The sequence below is a fragment of the Sturnira hondurensis genome, unplaced genomic scaffold, assembly GCF_014824575.4.
Source record: "Sturnira hondurensis isolate 20B ecotype Veracruz unplaced genomic scaffold, ASM1482457v3 Scaffold0021354, whole genome shotgun sequence".
Lineage (NCBI taxonomy): Eukaryota > Metazoa > Chordata > Mammalia > Chiroptera > Phyllostomidae > Sturnira > Sturnira hondurensis.
Genome location: NW_028093985.1, coordinates 5,762,923 through 5,782,588, shown reverse-complemented (window position 1 = coordinate 5,782,588; position 19,666 = coordinate 5,762,923). Strand labels below are relative to the sequence as shown.

At 37.7% G+C, this 19,666-nt stretch overlaps 1 protein-coding gene and 1 pseudogene across 1 annotated transcript in view; one reads left to right on the top strand and one right to left on the bottom strand.

Annotated features, from left to right (window-relative positions):
* Positions 1 to 4,790: 4,790 nt before the first annotated feature.
* Positions 4,791 to 19,666, bottom strand: part of SCAMP1 (secretory carrier membrane protein 1) — a 105,600-nt gene continuing 90,724 nt past the window's right edge. Inside the window, exon 9 of the mRNA XM_037032279.1 lies at positions 4,791 to 7,887. Within this exon, the coding sequence (XP_036888174.1) occupies positions 7,723 to 7,887 (165 nt within the window). The 3' untranslated portion in view covers positions 4,791 to 7,722. The remainder of the gene's footprint in view (positions 7,888 to 19,666) is intronic.
* LOC118977416 (DNA primase small subunit-like) lies at positions 13,067 to 15,171 on the top strand (annotated as a pseudogene).

Genomic DNA, 19,666 nt, shown 5'->3' with positions numbered 1-19,666 from the left:
CTATCTTCATTTTATAGATAAATTAACTGTCACTAAGTAAATTAACAAAATAATTTGCCCGAGGTTAAAAAGCCAAGGCTCAAATACAGGTTGAACACCAAAGTCTACATTCTCAAACAGCTATGATTTCCTTCTACGAAGAATGCAGAGGGTGAGAAGACAGCCCATACTACAAACCCCTGGGGAAGCCAACATCTCTGTATAGTAAACCCTTAAAACAACTTCCACGTACAATTCCAAAAAGGCCACACCTTCAGATGACAACTGATGAAAACACTGCTCCTTCCTCCCTCTCAGAGAAAAACCTGGTAATTTTTCATACTTTAAGACGACACCATGTGTCTCATTTACTCAATCCTGAACACAGACACTAAAACCCCACTGGGTGTATGACTGTGGCAAAACAAGGAGCACTTTAACTTTTTAAAAATTATTTTCTTGTTATAAATAATCTCTCATCCAAGATAAGCAGCTGTTATAATTATATAAGAGGCATATTTTCTTCATAAACTAATAATTAAATAAGAATCTGTCTTTAACTAAAGTTTCCGCAAATACACAAAAGCGGAAGACCACTTAGTAACACACTGCTGAAGGGTGGGCAGCGGGTACTCACCACAGTATGGAGCGAGGCCTTGGTCTGGTGACATCAAAAATACATGTTGTAATTTTGTTTGTTGGTTGGTTTTTTTCCTAGGATCCAATGTCCCTAAAAGATGGATATGAATTACTAGAAATGTGGAAGGATGGAAAGACAGAATTGGAGAAAGGTGGCCCCATGTGGTGGAATCAGCCCCATGGCGCCATTCGGGTCTAGCCGCCTCTCCCTGGAGAGACTGGCTGTTCCCTCCTCCCAGTGGGATAATCCCTACTCGTCTACAAAGATGGGGCCAATAATAGACATTACATCACAGGTCTGGTGCGAGGAGTAAAGTGCAGTAGGTAAAGCATTTAGCGTAGTCTCTGATATACCCTAAGTCCTCATTAAGTCAAAGTGATTAGAAGAAAATCTTCTGTCTGCCCAGAGTATCATTTAGAATTGATCACAAAAATTAAGAGTTGTTCTAAAAAATTGTGAAGAATAACATAACCTGTTGTTAAAACCAATCTAACTTTACCTAGCGAGGCTCAATGGATTGGCTACCTAAGGCTGCTGTTTCTTTTTCCATCCTGTACCAGTCTTCTTGAGCTTCATGCTTTCAGGAAGTAGACGATTTCTCTGCAGAGGACACACGTTCACTCCTGGTTAGCAAGGCCAAAGCAGAGCAAACAAAAAAAACAGTAGTGTTGGACGAGCGCATCTATGGGAAGCCACAATGCTCAGAAAATGCTCAGAAAAACAAAACTTCCGATTATTTGTCAAAACCTAGTGGTGGCAAAGACTTTTTAGAAAAGGGACATCCAAGGCTGTAGAGTGTAGGTAAAGAGGCCCCGGCATACACTGTTTATGGAGGCATAAACTGATAGAATTTTCCGGAGAACAATTCGGCAATACACATCAAAGGTCTTACAAAGTGTGTTTATGCTTTGACGCAGCAATTTGCCTTAAGAAAAAAGCCTGGGTCCCCAAATTTACCAACAGTGTATTCCTTGGTAAATTATTTGTATGTTAAAAATCAAAGCCTGAAGGAATAACAGGACTTCAAAAAATAATTTATGGTACACCCATATAAAAGTAATTACACAGTATTTCTATTACATGTTATAGAAATACATTCAGCAATATGAAAAAAAGCCCAACATATACTTACATCATAATTTTAAATGATTACAAACCTGTGTCTGTTAAAGTTCGCCAATTGAAAGAAACAGGAAACCAACTCAAGGTAGCTCAGGAGACAACAGAGTAAGAACATTACTGGGATAATGGATGGAGCATGGGTGAGCAGCCAGGCCCCACACAGAACAGGGAAAGCTAAGAGTATCTTTTCTAAGTCCTTCCATCACCCCACTTGTCCTTGCATATCTGCTTCATTCTTCAGCTTTCTGGTGACTCCTTCCTCATGGCAGAACACGGCCACCCCGTATTCTGGAACAATAGAGCTCTGCACAGATCTAGCAAGGAAGAAAAGTGATGAGCCAAGCACAAGTCCACGTGGCTGGATGTGACATCCTACACTAGTGTGGTCTTCAGTGGCCCTAAAGGAAATGGGCTTGTGAGAGCTAGAGAAATGTCCCTAAAAGAATCTATCACAAGAATATAGAGGGAAATCTTATTTTTTTTAATTTTCGGGGAAAAAAGTTGTGTTCCTAAAAAATTAATAGAGCCCTGGCTGGTGTAGCTCAGTGGATTAAGCGCGGGCCTACGAACCTCACACGATCGCAGTTCGATTCCCAGTCAGGGCACATGCCTGGGGTGCAGGCCAGTTCCCAGCAGGGGACTCACAAGAGGAAACCATACATTGGATATTTCTCTCCTTCTCTCTTTCCCTTCCCCTCTAAAGATAAATAAATAAAATCTTAAAAAAAATTAACAGAGCCCTGGCTGGTGTAGCTCAGTGGATTGAGCATGAGCTTGTGAACCAGAGGACCATGGTTCAATTCCCAGTCAGGGCACATGCCTGGGTTGCAGGCCAGTACCCCGCAGGGGACACATGAGAAGCAACCCCATATTGATATTTCTCTTCCTCTCTCCTTTCCTTCCCCTCTAAAGACAAATAAATAAAATCTTAAAAAATTATTTAAAAAATTAATGGAAAGATATACACCAAATATTAACAGTAGTTATGATATGAAATTATAAACAACTTTATTATCATTTGCTTATAAATATTTCCTATAATTTAGACTGATGTGTGTTAATTTTTTGAGTTAGAAGTTAATTTTAAAAGTTAAAACTATCAGGTAATTATGATATAATGTTAAGGAAATAGCATTTAAAAATTCCACCTTGTTTATATCCCTTAACTCTATAAAATATGTACACAAAGAAAATAGAAAAAAATCCAGTGAAACATCAGCAGCGATATCCCTAGATGAAAAATTACATATTATTTTTATTTTCACATTTACAATTTTCTATACTTCTCAATTGTTCAACGGGTATATATTACTTTCCTACTATAAAAAAAATTGGTTTGAGAAAGGTGCCTGCAGAGTGAACTCAGTTTTTATCACGGTGGTTATAACCCTGCAAGGAACCACTGTGGCCACCCAATAAGAGACAGTGAGTTTCGGTATCTTTTTTTCCTAGCCCCCAAACACCTGAAGAATTATGAAAATAGCCAACAGTAACAACTACCTCAACCATGATTTATCTTGAAAATCCTGGGTCCACAAAATAGTTTGAAAGTTCTGGAGAATTTTGGGGGTTATATCTAAGTGTTTTTAAAAAATAACATTTGTATATTATTCTACAAATGAAAACTGTCTAAATGTAAAGAAGATAATACTCAGAGTAATCTTATACAAGTATATGAAACATTACTAGGTGGAAGAGGCTTATCTTTTCTGTGTCCCTATTAGAGAAGAGATAAAATGGGTTTTAGCGGCAAGATGTTTTTAGCTACACCATCGGCCATGCTGAGCCCACAAAGATATGGGCTAAAAAACAAATCAAGATTTGGATAAACCTAAAATTTAGCACCCAGTTCACTGCTACATGATGGCTCCCATACCCCTTGCCCCTTGAAACATGAAGAGTGCTGAAGAAAATTTTACATGTTATAAGTTTTGCCCTAAACCCAGACAGTTACATTGAAAATATGGAAGGAACCCCCTAGAGAAGAGTATTTCTCTATTTTCCTAGAATCTTTAAATTAAAGATATATCTACCTAGGACAGAAGAGTGGCAATGCCTGGCTTAGAAAATTTCTACAGATTTTTTCTATCTCTGTGATAAAACCATAAAATAACATTTAAAATATCAATCAATACAAAAAGCACGCTGTTTTTGTAAAATGTACCCTAACTCTCTAATGGAAATACTTCACGTTTTGTTCCATATTTACCCATTGAGATACAATTGTTAGTTCAATAAACACTTAATACAACTCTGATGTTTTACAACATATTATTCTACTCTAAATAAATGTATACCATGGTACTTCAAAATCTATCAAATAAGGTATTTTTTATTTTTAACCATCTTCAATTATTTTTGCATTAACCACTTTTATTTTACCCCTAAGGTCTTAATCACATGGAACAACAAATTCCTCTAAACACATTTCTTAAGGAAAAAATTGAAGCAGATACAGTGAAATGGTGCTTGACAGTCATGGTAATTCCAAAGGGAAAATGTATGTAAAATGGTAACAAGTTCTAAATGTTAACATTTTTCAAAAGTCCAAACACAGATTTTACCTTATAAAGATAAAATTAAATGCTAATAATGTCAGTGTTTTCAGAAAAAGATATGGCAATAACTGTAAAAGCATTATGCTACTACAATTTACAGAAACAACTAAAAAATTTAACATAAATTCCCTCTAAAATGCAAACCATACATCTTCTCCACATGAGGGAGATATATATCCAACAATAATCCAAACTCACTTGTTTTTTTAGCTAACACCCAGAGAACTGCAAATGCTGTTCCTATTTTAACTGAACACATATTTCTCAAAATAAGATTCACCATTAACATGTTATATTACATTTTAACATTGTCTTTAAATAACCAAGTAAGAAAGCAAACAGGTACTACCATCAGCACATAAAACAGCAAGAGGCAGCGAGGTCAGAACACAGAACATGGGCTCACTGGGATCAACGCAACACGGGTGCGGAGGCACACATTGTAACCCAGTGGGGGAATCTCAGCCACAAAACACACTGTTTCACTTTGAATCTCTAGGCAGTCTGATTTTGACCTTAAAGTGGTCCAAATATGTAGTATAAGTGAAGCTCATGTTCCACTACCTACAAAGGTCTAATGCAACAGAAACACTGTCATTTTATGTTGCTGAGAGTTTTACCTAATCTTTTATATGTTTATTTTGATTAGCACATGATAGAATTATACAGCTTTTTAAAATTCAAATGTGGAATTTCTATACACACTAAACCATCGGCACAATTTCTGCTTCTGAAGTGCTAATAATGTATTTAAAATTATACAAACAAATATCCACTAAACAGCATTTTATTTTATAACACTCTGTGTTAATACAATAAATATACAAAACTTTCAAACCACCGAAAACATGCAACAGTAGAGGGACAGATGGAGGCATTTGGACCAACCCGCGACAGTCACCAGGATGGCAGCGCATCCCCGACAAGACACACACACATCCCTAGATAAATAACCCAAGTCCCAAATCACACATCACTGAGCCAGTGATTTTCCAGTGTTCAAACTTCCATTCTAAGTACAACAGCCACAACTAAATATTGCAAACTAAAAAATGACCTGGGTGCTTGGTTACCCTGTGAAGACCATTTCATGACTCTGATACTGGGTAATGTTCATAATAAATGTAAAACACTTCAACAAATGCCTGTCTTTTGCTGAGTGAAAACATGACTGCTTACTAATTGTTAAGAGAATAGAAAATATAAGAATTTAACCCCCCTACACCTTATCAAACTGTGAGCATTGCCATCATTTTAATGCACCTTTAATGCACATTTTTTAAAAACAATTCTCTTATAAGCTTTTATTAATCCAAACAACTGAATTTATAACAACATGTTCCCCATCCACACAAAAAAGCTACTGTTGGTTGTAATCACTCTTTGCTATTTAACAACAGGGATTTCTACAGAACAGGTACAGACACTTCTATTGCTGAAGGAAAGTACTTCAACATTTCCCAAAAGTCTCTATGCTATATCTTTTAGTTGTACTTTAAAGGAAAATGAAAATGGATTTGAGAAATAAATTAATAATGGACATAGTGTTCTTGCTGTGTTTTGTGGTTAATGTTTTGAATGCCTGTAAAATCCACACTTAATTAAAGCACACAGATGAAACATTTTCAATAAGATTATAGATTCTAAAAAACTTGAACTGACTTATTTGGTTGAAAGTAGATGGAGATTATCGCTGATGAGAAATATTCATAAACAGCTTTAAATTCATACTCTGAACCCTATCAAAGGGTTCACCAAAATAAAAGAAACATATTCCAAGTATATTACTTGAGTAAAGTCCTAAATAAATCCAAAGTAAACACCACCTGGATGGATCTGAGTCACCCAGCAGCACTGCCACGCAAAGCTCTTTCATAAACAGTGAGGACCACCTTCCAGCCCATTCCAGATTTAGGGAGGAGAGAAAAGGAGATTTAACCGTTTGTGCCCATCTGATTCTTTAAAAAAAAAAAAAAGGATGTGCAGTCTCAAATAATATGATCCAATAAATGATCCTTACTTAAAATCAAATTGAATAAATCACTGCCTATTATTCTGTGATCTTAAATTAGCTAATGACTTCAAAAACACAGTATCACTACAAATGTCTTGGGTCTCTTAATCAGTATTAAAAATGATTCAAACTTTCAACCCAGAAGCATACTATAAGAATGAACTCCTGTGCTGCACAATAACAATTTTAAAGTGATTATATTCATAATTAGTGCATTCAACTGTATATTTTCTTGCTTGGTGCAAGTTAAATGTTTTATTTTTTCTACTACTAAAAATTTTTGATATAGTCAGCCTCAAAAATTGAAAGACCGAGATGCATTAGGGATTCAAGTATGTGTATGCCAGAGTCCTTTTATTTTTTAATGCCACTAGATATGAGAGGCTAAAAAAAATCCCTTAAATACTGTACGTTCTTTATGGACAAGGAGTTAGGCTAGACTTTAACACCTCTGTTAAAAATTATACACACACCCCAAAAAAGAGCTGCCAAATACAATCTTAGTTCAATTAAAAAGGGTAGCCACAAGAATATACCAAAGTTTCCATACAGTAATATTTTACTATGATACGAATACTGAAGACTTTTTTTAAAAAAGGAATTCTCATCATTACATTCTATTCCATCAATTTTCTACCTTTTCTTTTGGGTAATACACTGCATATTATATTTTCATTGCACCCCAGTAAACTCTTATTTAAAAGAAACTATTATAGAAAATAATTTCTACAATTCCATAAACAACTTCCCAACCCTATAACCATAAGCAGTGCAGAACCCAAAATACTAATCCTTTTAATTTAAGAAATATGGTGCCCATGCAAGATCAGAGATTGATATCAAAGTATCAACTACTCTAAAAAAAAAAGAAAAGAAAAAGATAAAATTTACATTATCTACTACGAATGTACATAGGCTCTTCACTGGTGACTGAAACTGCTAAAAAGCAAGCCAATTTAAAAATCCGTAAGTCTCTGATGGCCTCTTTCAATATAAATAAGGAAAGAGAAATGAAGCAACAACTTACTGATCCAATGTGTAACCCTTAAGTATAAGATTCTTGAAAGAATGGCTGCAGCTAGAACTAAATGCATTTTTAGTAATAACGACCATGTTAATTTCAGTGTCACACCACTGAAACAATTTGCTGAACATTCATCCTCCAAAAAATATGGAGAATATTTATTTAGCAGGTAATGTTCTTTTCTGCAAGGGGCACTAAAATCTTAATAAACTGTTAGGTAAATAATAAGATGAGGACGTTTCTCTGGTTTTCACCCATGCACAAGTGAATAAGAGATATACATGCTGTATGTATTGTGTGTTTTAAACATAAAAATATTTATAGAATACAGTAACTGGAGAAAAAAGTACCATCAAAAGGTAACAGTGTATTGTTTGCAGATTCTCTAAATTTGGTTACCCTTGAAGGCATTCTGAGCTGCACTAGTTGCTGCAGTGGAAGCTGCGTTTGCAGCTGCGGTCTGGACAGTCTTGTTGGACATCACGCCTGTTGCGAACTCTTGCTGGGCCTTCTCAAAACTAGCACCCGTCGTGCGATATAGTCCATGTACCTACGGAGGCATAAAAAAGCGGGAGAAGATAAGTGGTCATTTACACATTCATTTCAACAGCTCTTCAGTCAATCTCACCATTACTCAGAAAAAAGGAGAAGACTCCAGGCATGATACCTAAGATCCAGAACACCAGCTACCGCACTGGCACATAATACAGTATCTAAATATCTTACCACAGGTTTCTCCTTTTAATCTCCAGTGCAGAAAAGATAACTATCCTATGTGAAAACAAAATAATTTGAAGAAATTGACAAAATGAAAAAGCTTTGACTCTGCTGGAGAGCTCAGGTGGTTAGAGCATTGTCCCAATTGCCAAGGTTATGGGTTCAATCCTCGGGTAGNTGGAAGGGTTTGAAGGGGGGAATAGAACAACTGTAATGGTATAATCAATAAAATATATTTAAATAAAAAAAAAAAAAAAAAAAAAGAAGTAACCAATGAATGCATAAATAAGTGGAGCAACAAGTTGATGATTTTTCTCTTTCTCTCCCCCTTCCTTTATCTAAAATAAATAAAAACTTCTTTTTTTTAAAGATTTTATTTATTTATTTTTAGACAGAGGGGAAGGGAAAAAGAAAGAGTTACAGAAACATCAGTGTGTGATTGTCTCTCACGTGGCCCCCACTGGGGACCTGGTCTGCAACCCAGGCATGTGCCCTGACTGGGAATTGAACCAGCGATCCTCTGGTTCGCAGCCTGTGCTCGATCTACTGAGCCACACCAGCCAGAGCAAATAAAAACTTATCAAAAAAGAAAAGAGAAAAGCGCCCTGGCTGGTGTAGCTCAGTGGATTGAGCTCGGGCCTGTGAACCACAGGATCGCAGTTCGATTCCCAGTCAGGGCACATGCCTGGGTTGCAGGCCAGTTCCTAGCAGGGGACTCACGAGAGGCAACCATACATTGATATTTCTCTCCTTCCCTTCCTCTCTAAAGATAAATAAATAAAAATCTTTAAAAAAAAGAAAAGAAAAAAGCTTTGTTTTCTACTGTTTCTAATAAAGATATTATAGCATTACAAGAAAATGGTTTAACATAACAAGAGACATTCTGATTTTAAAAGATTAATGACTCCCTCGACAAATCAAAGAAAATAATGCCTTCCCTATTTCTGTATTGGCTACACATATACAACTGACCATATTATAATCCTATGTGATATCATTTTATCATTTAATGTACCAAGAACTGTTTATGTCCCTAAAGATACTTCTGCTATCCACTCTGTAAACCATTCAACTTTTTTTGTATGGTCAAGTTTTAAAGGATTAAAAAAACCACTTCTGTGAATTATCTGTCTATACTTATTCATCACTCAAATCTTGGGATTTATTTTCATTAGCAGAGTCCAAAAATGCTCTATTAGCATATGTTTTTTAAGATGCATAAAACCAAATCTGGAGAGGGACCCAAGATGGCGGAGGAGTAGGTGGAAGCTTTACAAATCTCCTCCCAGAACCAAATTGGAATTAAATCATAGAAAAATCACCCTGAATAACCAACTGAACACCAGCTGGAAAGAAGCCTTATAACCATGGACAGAAAGCAGAAGCCACATCAACACAACATGACTAGTAGAAAATGTAGAGAGGAGGTGTAAGAGGGTTGGCTGGGCTTCCACAGGTACCCTGGGCACAGGAGGGATACTTCAGTGGCCAGGGTGGTTCACCCCGAGAAGTGTGGGATCGAAGCCCCAAGCTGGCCTCCCCAGCCTGCAGTACCAGAACTGGGAAAAGAACCCAAATAAATTCTGGCTTTGAAAAGCAGCAGGGGTTCTATCCACCAGCAAGAGACAGCTGGACATGTCTGCATCTCCAGGCCTCTTCAAGGGCCAATGCACCAAACTCTGTTTGCAGCATCTACCCTGGGCTCCAGCAGAGGGAGGACAGAGTGGACTGGAGACACATGAGCAAAGTCTGGGGCTGGTGGCTCTGGGGAGAGAACTGAAGGAACGGCCACCAGAATCCCTGTGCCGAGTCATTCCCCACACTGCAGAAGCCATATTTCTGAGGGAAGCACTCCTCTCCAAGTGTCATTAGCCTGTGGGGAAGCAACAGTGCTGCCCATAGGGATCATTCTTGCCCCACCATGTGGTGCTTAGACCTTGCCAGTCAGAAGTGTAGCTGGAAGATGTTCACTGATAAAGCATAACAGATAGCCTGCAGGCAGAGGCAGACCTGAGACTTCAGCTGACACTCCCACAGTCCCAATGCCAGTAAAAGCCAGACTTGGTGAGCAGCCTGGTTCTTTCTGCACACAAACAAGCCCAGCAAACGGAGCCATGAGCAGTAGATTGCTTATGGCTCCAAACAGGTTATCTGGGACCAGTCACAAACAGCATCAGACATAGGTCTAAATCAGAGTCTTTGCAGATCTACCTAACAAATAGAAACAAATACAAAGAAGCAGCCAAAATGAAAAGACAAAGAAACAGACCCCAAATGAAAGAATAAGAGAATTCCCCAGAAGACAAGCTAGATGAAATGGAGGCAAGCAATTTATCAGAGAGTTTAGAATAATGATTATAAGGATATTCAATAGCATGAAAAAAAACAGAGAAACCATAAAAAAGGATCACCCAGAAATAAAAAATGTAATAGCTGAAATAAATAATACCCTGGAAGGAATAAAGAATAGATTAGATGAAGCAGAAGATCAATCAGTGATTTGGACAACATGGTAGAAAAAAACACCCAAGCTGAGCAACAAAAAGAAAAAAGAATTTTTAAAAAATGAGAAGACCTTACTTTGGGACAACCTGAAGTGTACCAACATCCGCATCACGGGAATACCAGAAGGAGAAGAGAGTGAGCAAGGAATAGAGCACCTACTTGGAGAAATAATGACTGAAAACTTCCCTAATCTGGTGAAGGAAAAGGACACAAGTCCAGGAAGCTGAGAGAGTCCCAAACAAGTAGGACCCAAAGAGGCCTACAGGAAGACACATCATAATTAAAATGGCAAGGCTTAAAAACAAAAACAGAGTCCTAAAAGCTGTAAGAGAAAAGCAGGTAGTTACATACAAGGAGGCACCAACTAGACTATCATCTGATTTCTTAACAGAGACATTTCAGGCCAGAAGGGAGTGGCATGAAATATTCAAGGTGATGAAAAGCATGAACCTACAACCAAGGCTATTTTACCCAGCAAGGCTATCATTTAGAATCAAGGGGGAAATAAAGAGCTTCCCAGAAAAGAAAAAGCTGTTAACACCAAACCAGTGATGCAACCAATGTTAAAGGGCTTGGTAGAAGGAAGAAGAGAGGAGGAGAAGAAGAAACAGAGTAAAATAATTTAACAATAAAATGGCATGAAATACATATCTTTCAATAATCACCTTAAATGTAAATGGCTTAAATGCTCCAACCAAAAGACACAGGTAAGCTGAATGGATAAGAAAACAGACCCATATATATATGCTGTCTACAAGAGCCCCACCTCGGATCAAAAGATACACACAAACTGAAAGTAAAGAGATGGAAAAAGATATGTCACACATATGGAAAGGAAAAAGAAGCTGGGGTAGCAATCCTTATATCCAACAAAACAGACATCAAAACCAAAGCTATATAGTAAGAGACAAAGAAGAACACTACATAATGATAAAGTGAACAATCCAACAAGAGGACATAATCCTAGTAAACGTTTACATACTCAACATAGGAGAACCTAAACATTTAAAGCAGATCTTAATATAAAGGGAGGGGTCGATAGACAGATAGTCATAGCAGGGGAGGTGGTTAACACCCCCTTGACTTTAATGGATAGACCTTCTAGACAGAAAAATCAACTAGGAGACAGTGGCCTTAAACCACAGGTGGCAAGCACGAGGCCTGCAGGCTAAATCCAGCCCTCCACCTTGTTTTATCCGGCCCAGCACCTTGTTTCTACCCAGTGGCAGTGCCAAGCTCTCATTTAACTGTTAAGGAGTAGTTACATTTTTTTAAAAAAATTTTATTTATTTTCAGAAAGAGGGGAAGGGAAGGAGAGAGGGAGAGAAATATCAATGCGTGGTTGCTTCTCATGTGTCCCCCACTGGGAACTGGCCTGCAACCCAGGCATGTGCCCTGACTGGGAATCGAACTGTGATCCTTTGCTTCACAGGTCCGTGCTCAATCCACTGAGCTACACCAGCCAGGGCAGGAGTAGTTACATTTATACAGTCCTAAAATTATATTCGGCCCTTTGAAGGCAAATGGGAGGCTGATGTGGCCCCCAATGAAAATAAGTTTGACACCCCTGCCTTAAATGGCACACTAGATCAAATGGATTTAATTGATATTCTCAGAGCACTTCACTCCAAAGCAGCAGAATATATATACTTTTCAAGTGCATGTGGAACATTTCCTAGGACAGACCACATGGTAGCACACAAAAAAGTCTCAATAAATTTAAGAAGACTGAAATGATATCAAGCATCTTTTCTGACCAGAATGCTACGAAACTAGAAATCAAACACAAGAAGAACACTGAAAAACATACAAAGACATGGAAGCTAAATAACTAATTATTAATACACATAAACTATGAATCATACCAATACATATAATACCAGCTACTCAATACGAATTTGAGAAAAAAATAATAAAGTAATTCAGATCAAATATTTATTATATGCATATAAACTTGGGGGGCAGAGAAGAAACAAAATGTGAACTTGTAATTACACTGCACTGTGATTAGTTCCAAATTAGAAGCCTGACTAAAATGCAATCAAAGTAGGTTTGGTGGATGGGGGTAGTGCATCAGTCAGTCCTTTCCCAAAACCTGGATAGAAACTGGTAATTATGGAGTAAATACCAAATGTAAAACAGAATGAGTGGGTCTGTCCAACGCGAGACAAGTTAGGACACTGTGTTGCCGTTTCAAAAAGAGAATAGAGACGACAGGCTAGTTTAGGGAGGGAAAGAGATGCTGAGTTGGATTCTGAACAGTTGTACGTTCTAGAAATGTCTATTAAGTACCTACGCCAGGCCTGCCACAGAAGGCAGGTGAAGACTTGGTTTGGAGCTCGAGAGAGGAGTAGGCTAGAGACATGGACTCGGAAACCACGGGCACATAAACGGTAACTACAACTCTGACAGAAACAGAACTCTCCATGAAAAATACAAAGTAGAGGCTTTTGTGCAGTTCCTGCCAATTCTTGAGGTGATCCTTCCAGATCTGAGTACAATGCTCCATGGAGGCATCTGACCCTGCTGAGCTACCGAGCTGCTTAACCTTTATTACCAGAGGCTTTTTCCCTATGCCCAGTACAACTAACTATGGTAGAGTGATAATTACTTTCAACACCAGTAATTTTCATTCACATTGAAAGGTGATATTTATATTCCCTACCAGTATTTCAACAACCGGAGTGATCTGGAAAGGAGATACAGAAAATGAATACATGCAAGATTGATATATGCATGGTCTATTCCCCAGATCCAATCAACATAATATTGTATAGCTGGGAGCTTTCAAGGCTCAAGAAAAGAAAAACTGGTGTCTGACATTGACACGAGAGACTACGATGATATTGAGAAGATGTTGTAGTTCTGTAGAAATATATTCTAAGTGCTGGACCCTTGTAGCGAGGGCCATATGCATCATCAACTGAGCTTTGAAGGAGGACTATAAATTTAAGTGTCACCTCTGGGTATATTCTGGAAGAAGAGGTGTTCACTCTTGGGTCTATGATAAATCAGAAAATTGTCCGTGGTACAATCTGGGAGCCCCAAAATATGTAAAGCAAATCTTGATAGACATAAAGGGAGAGATCGATAGAAATACAGTCACAGTAGGTAGGATTTTAACACCCTCTTGACTTCAATTATGATTTCTAGACATAAAATCAACTAGGAGACAGTAGCCTTAAATGACACACTAGATCAAATGGACTTATTTGATATCTTCAGAGCATTTTACCCCAAAGCAGCAGAATATACATCCTTTTCAAGTGCATGTGGAACCTTTTCTAGGACAGACACATGTTAGGACACAAAAAAGTCTCAATAAATTTAAGAAGATTGAAATCATATCAAGCATCTTCTCTGATCACAATGTTATGAAATAGAAATCAATCACAAGAAGAACACTGAAAAACATACAAAGACGTGGAAGCTAACATGTTATTAAGATGCATAAGCTGTGAATCATATCAATACATATAACAGCCAGTCAGTACAAATTTGAGAAAATAATAACACAAACTAGAACAAATATTTATTATATGCCTATTTAAAGGGTAGTCAAGACATTAAAACGAAAGTTCCCTAAGTGAAAAAATTCACCCTTTTGTCAGAAAATCTATAAACATAATAAATTAGTACTTGTGGGGGTCCGCCAGGCTTTAAGGGGACCAAGGACAGAGTTCTCCACTGTGAAAATGGTGGATGAACTTGGTTTCTGGTCCCTGGAGCCGGCGGGTACCTTGACACTTTCCTAACCTTTTAGTTCCCAGCCTTGAAGGACACAACAAGGCTCTGGCGCAGGTGTCATGTTCCCAGATGGTTATGAGAACTTCTTGCCCTTGGTAGCTTAAGGGAGTGCACGAACTTTGAAAAACAACATTGTTTCTAGTTCCCTGCAGTCTTGCTTTAGGCATTAACAGTTTGTATTTAAGACAGCTGTTGCTTGAATAAAGTTGCCATATGCCAGCAGAGCTATGGTCCTCTCCATTTAATTAAGTCTCTCGCCTCACCTCGTGATCACGTCTGCTGCAGCGGGCTGCAGCAAGTACTTCCAAAAATATGCCCCATGTTGATCAAAGATATTCTTGGACATAAAGCTGCAGTAATTCTTGTTCCTGAAACAATTCATAATGACCCTCAACAAAGCTTCCAAAAGCATCACAATTCACTTCAGTGCTGGGAGCATCTGAAGAATTCAGCCAGATATCTGAATGACAAAAAATGACAAGTGTGGACCCAGGCTTGAGCGGGAGATCACACTGCAGCACTGCTTTCCATGGCTGCACATGGATGTGAGCAAAGGGATCATCTGCTGAGGAGCCCACTTAGTGCTCACCCCAAAACAGGCTGAACTGCAGCGCCTGCTGGTTCACAGAAAGTGGATCAGTCTGACCTGCTTACTGCTCCAACCATAAGCTCCATCTGCCATGAATTAGACGTCAGTTCCACTAATGAAGAGGAAAAAGAGGAGAACAAAGCTGAATCCAATATCAAACACAGAATCAGAAATTATAAAAAGACCAGCCTAGGTCCTTAAATAAAATTTTTTGAACAGTTTCTTGAAAACCTGGATAAATCTCAAAGAGAACTTCTCAGGAAGAGTAATTTATAAAATGACTTTTGAAGACAGTAACTCCCCTCCAACCAATGTGGATAACTTCTACTTTCAACCAAGAATCAAATACTTTAAGAGCCATTTAATAAATATGGCAGGACCATGTATGCATTTTAATACTCAAAGTAAAACTTTTCTCTTGATAAATGATTATGTTGAAAAGATTCCTAAGATCACCAAAGGAGAGTGTCCGGGTTCCTGGAAGGAACAAAAATGGGAGGGGTAAGAGGACTGAGGATAAATTTGTAAAATTTAACATTATACAGAGATAATGCTAAGATTTCTGATATAAATACTCACTTCTGCCAGCTGCCATATATTGAGGTAACTGGGCAGTAACATGCCCCAGGCTTTAATCTTAGCGAACTAGATACAGCCTCCAAAATTCTGGAGTGAATATTCTAACTGAATGAGGGCTTTGTCCATAAGTCTTAGCCCACTGAAGTGAATTACACCTGCAGTACATACTCAGTCACTTCTTTGCTTACTGGCATTTTTACAGGTCAGGCAACATCCCACTGCTCATCTTTTAAAATTTACTTTAAACTAAGCATTTAAACCTACTTTTAATTCCAAAGATGTGGGTTACTACATAATATTAGGGCCTAGCAGAGTACTGTTTACAACTGTTGCAAATTGTCGTTCCTAACTTCTTCCCTTACAGAACCATTGGAAGTGCACGTGGAACCTTTTCTAGGACAGACACATGTCAGGACACAAAAAAGTGTAGTCAGTCTACATAGTAGTGAAGCAGCTTAGAAAAAATAACCAACTTCACTAACATAAAAACTGTTACACATGTCAAAACACAGGGACTCTCTATATATCTGGATACTTAAATTTAATTTTCAAGTTTTCATTTCTTTCATATTTGATTTTATAATATGTATTCTGAAGTGTCAGATTTCTTTTGTCTGGTTTTACAACCAATCTAAATAAAATAGCATTCTGGTTTGCATTCTATCTCCTGAGAAACACTGGAAAGCAAGTTATCACGCTGATATTTTGTGTAATTTATGAAAATTTTCCTTCCTTTGCATTTTCTTTACCATTGTTTTCTCTATAGCCACACAGTCTTTTTCAAAGATCTTTCAGGCTATATAATGCAGTCAACACACTGACATGCCCTGCATTTATCTTTTCAATTTTTAAGAAAAATATTAAAGACTAGTATGCAAAATTGAAACACACACACAAAATAAAGACACCAATATTTAAGAAGTACCCACAACAAAAAGGAATAATTAGGAAAGGAAGGGGAAAAACTAGGCACCTTTCTATAGATGTCAAGGGACGAAAACATGTTAAAAATAAAAATACCCACATTGTCGCGAATCCTTCCCATATAGCGGCGCAGCACATGCACCGCTTTACCATGGATCCGTATTACCAAGGATCGCAGTGTGAAAAGGTGAGGGAGAAAGAGAGGACGGACAAGTACACATAGTGGTAAACCCTAAAAGTCTTTTCTTCTAGTAACCACAGCACTATCCTCAGTACAGAAGTAATATTTTTACTTTCAAAACCACATTTTTTATGAAACATTAAAAATGGGGATAAATTACTAATCCTGTGTCCAAGAAACTATCTCACATATGACTAGATTCTACACAATGAAGTGCAAAACAGAAATCTAATAAACCTTCTTTACTTACTAGACCCAGTCAGTCCAGTAATGACGGGTTCGCTTGCCTCTCTCTTCCCTCTTTCCCCAAGCTTATAGGCATGTGATAAATAAATATTTATTCTAATTTGCCTTGTTATTATTTCCTTTTTCAAATGTGTATTGAGTAGCTGATGTGATATATCTATGGGCTTCTTAGTTTAATTACATAAATGAAATCTATAGCCCCAGCGACCACAGAGGCAAAACAAAGACAGTAAGAGCACACACTTCTCAGCAGGCTGCGTCCACACAGACCCAGAGGGCCGCCCAGAGGGAAACGACCACCTAAGTGTTCAGTGCACCTGCTCCAGCACTGTCACCACGCAGGACCTCGAATTTACCTTCCATAAAGCAGCATTTGTTGCCCTGTCTCAGAGTCTCCTCAGGATATGAAATAACTATGTAAATGTGTTGCGCTAATAAAAATAAAAATTATCCTGTTTCCTTAATGTATCTTCAGAATATTTTAGTGTAACACCGGGCAGGTATATGACTAAAAAATATATGTATGGAAAATAAAGAACCATGGTACTTTATTTAATCAAAATAATCCAAACATATTTCCTATAAGATTATAGAACACCATTTTAAGAATTCACGCTATTATTAATGTAAGATCCCTGCCATATTAAAATTATTTTACCTTTTTTAAAAGCTGGGAAAATACAAACAAGTGAGTTTCTGGAGTATTTTTATTCTTGTTTTGAGTTTTTAAAAAATGTATGGATCCCTAAGCCCAAATTTTTCAATTAACCATTTCCAAGAAATCCTCTCTAAACCCTCTCATCCACAGATGTGGGTCAGATGCCCCTCTGGAACCTCTTGAAAACCGCACTGTTCCATGCTGTTGAAACCCCACTCAGCCCTGGAGGCCTGTCTCGAACAGTGCTGCCCTCTTTCTGTGTGAACCAGCTACAGCTCTCCCTATAGTGAGCACCGCCTACGCTCTGTACATCTTTTAGGCACGCATATTATGCCACTTCTTTTGGGGGGGTTATCTACATGTCTTTTCCCCACATGCTTTTAGTTCCTCAGGGGAAGAGCTCATATTCACTCACTGTCATGCCCTCTAAAAGACATAATACTGTGGTAGAAACCACCGAATAATTATCTGTTTATCTGCTAGGAATTAAAAACAGCCTAGAATTATCTTCATTATTAAAGTGCTATCAAAGAAGTGCATTACCGCTCTAACAGACTACACCTGCGTTACAAAGTAAAATACTAACTTGGTAATGATCACAGAGGTAAATTTTTAAAAAGTGAACATAACTACTTCACACCAACTAGAATGGCTATAATCAGAAAAATGGAAAATAAGTGCTGGCAAAGACATACAGAAACTGGAACCCTTGCTGGGGGGAGTGTAGAACAATGCAGTCATTGCAGACAGCGGGGCAAGGGAGGACGGCAGGAGAGCCCACCTGTGCCTACAGAACACCCGCACAGTAAAGTGACCAGTCTTTTGTCCTAGAGCCAAAATAAGGCCCCCCAAAGGGGTGGGACAATGACAGTGTTTTCAAAGAAAGTGAAAGTCACATTTAATCTAAGAAGATTATCTCTTTGCATATAATAGATTACTCTCACAAAAATTTACCGTAAAAAACCAATCTAACTAATAAATGATACTTGTCATTATTCTGGATAGTATAGCCAAATTCTATACCCTCAAACAAAAGAGTATTTGCAGAATAGATATTTTGGTATATAAAACAATTTTTATGCACTTAGGGAAAATTGTTTTTTTAAAGAAGTAACTTTTTCTAAAATACTTTCAAAATGTCAAAAAAACTCTATTAATAATTATATTATCATGTGGGCACAAGAGTCTATGAACAATTTTTAAAGTCTCATTGAAAAACATAACACGTCTATCAACAATTGAATCTAAAAACACAAAATAAATAAGCAGAACAGAAAGAGAATCACAGATACAGAGAGTGTTTTGATGGTTGCCAGAGGGAAGGTATCTGGGGTATGGACAAAAAAAAAAAGAGATTAAGAAGTACAAGTTACAGAATGGTTATGGGGATGTAAAGCACAGCACAGAGAATAGTATAGTCAAAGAACAGATATGCATGACCCATGGGCATGGTGGGGGAGCAGGGTGGAGGCGGTAAAGGGGGAAAACTGGAACAACTGTAATAGCATAATCAATAAAATATAATGTTAAAAAAACAAATAATCATTCAAAACTAAGTCCCAAAAGGAATATGAGTTGTGTATTATCTATTTATCTCTTCTATTACCAAGTAATTCCAGCTCTTACAACAATTAAAAGAGGAAATTTTGGATTCACCTTATATATAGTCTCCTGTGATTCACTCATTTATCGTTAATTGACCCACTTATAATATCTCTGCCTTAGCCCAAAACTATTATCCAACTTTAATAGTTTACTATAGAAAGATCTTAAAAAACCACCACCAATTAGATATAATCTAAGGAAAAATTTAAGAAAAGTAAGGACTAAACTATACCCTTACTTATAGAAGAGGTACAAAAGACAGATATACTTGCATTTCAGTTTTTAAAAGTGCAATTTATAAGATGACGCTATGGGGGACACAATGTTAAGCTACCACAGTGCTCATACTGGGAACTCTACACAGCACTGATCGCCGGCTCCAACCGCGCAAGACATCAGAATGCCAACCATGTTCTCAAAGATGGAGTCACTGTAACTGAAATAGATATATACCACAGAACACATTCGACTGGGGATGTGTGAAACACACTGCGAAACACAGAACAACCTAATGAAACACAACAATTCGAGAGTAAAAATGTTGTGTGCACAGATAGCTTTTGGAGGGCATTAACTGT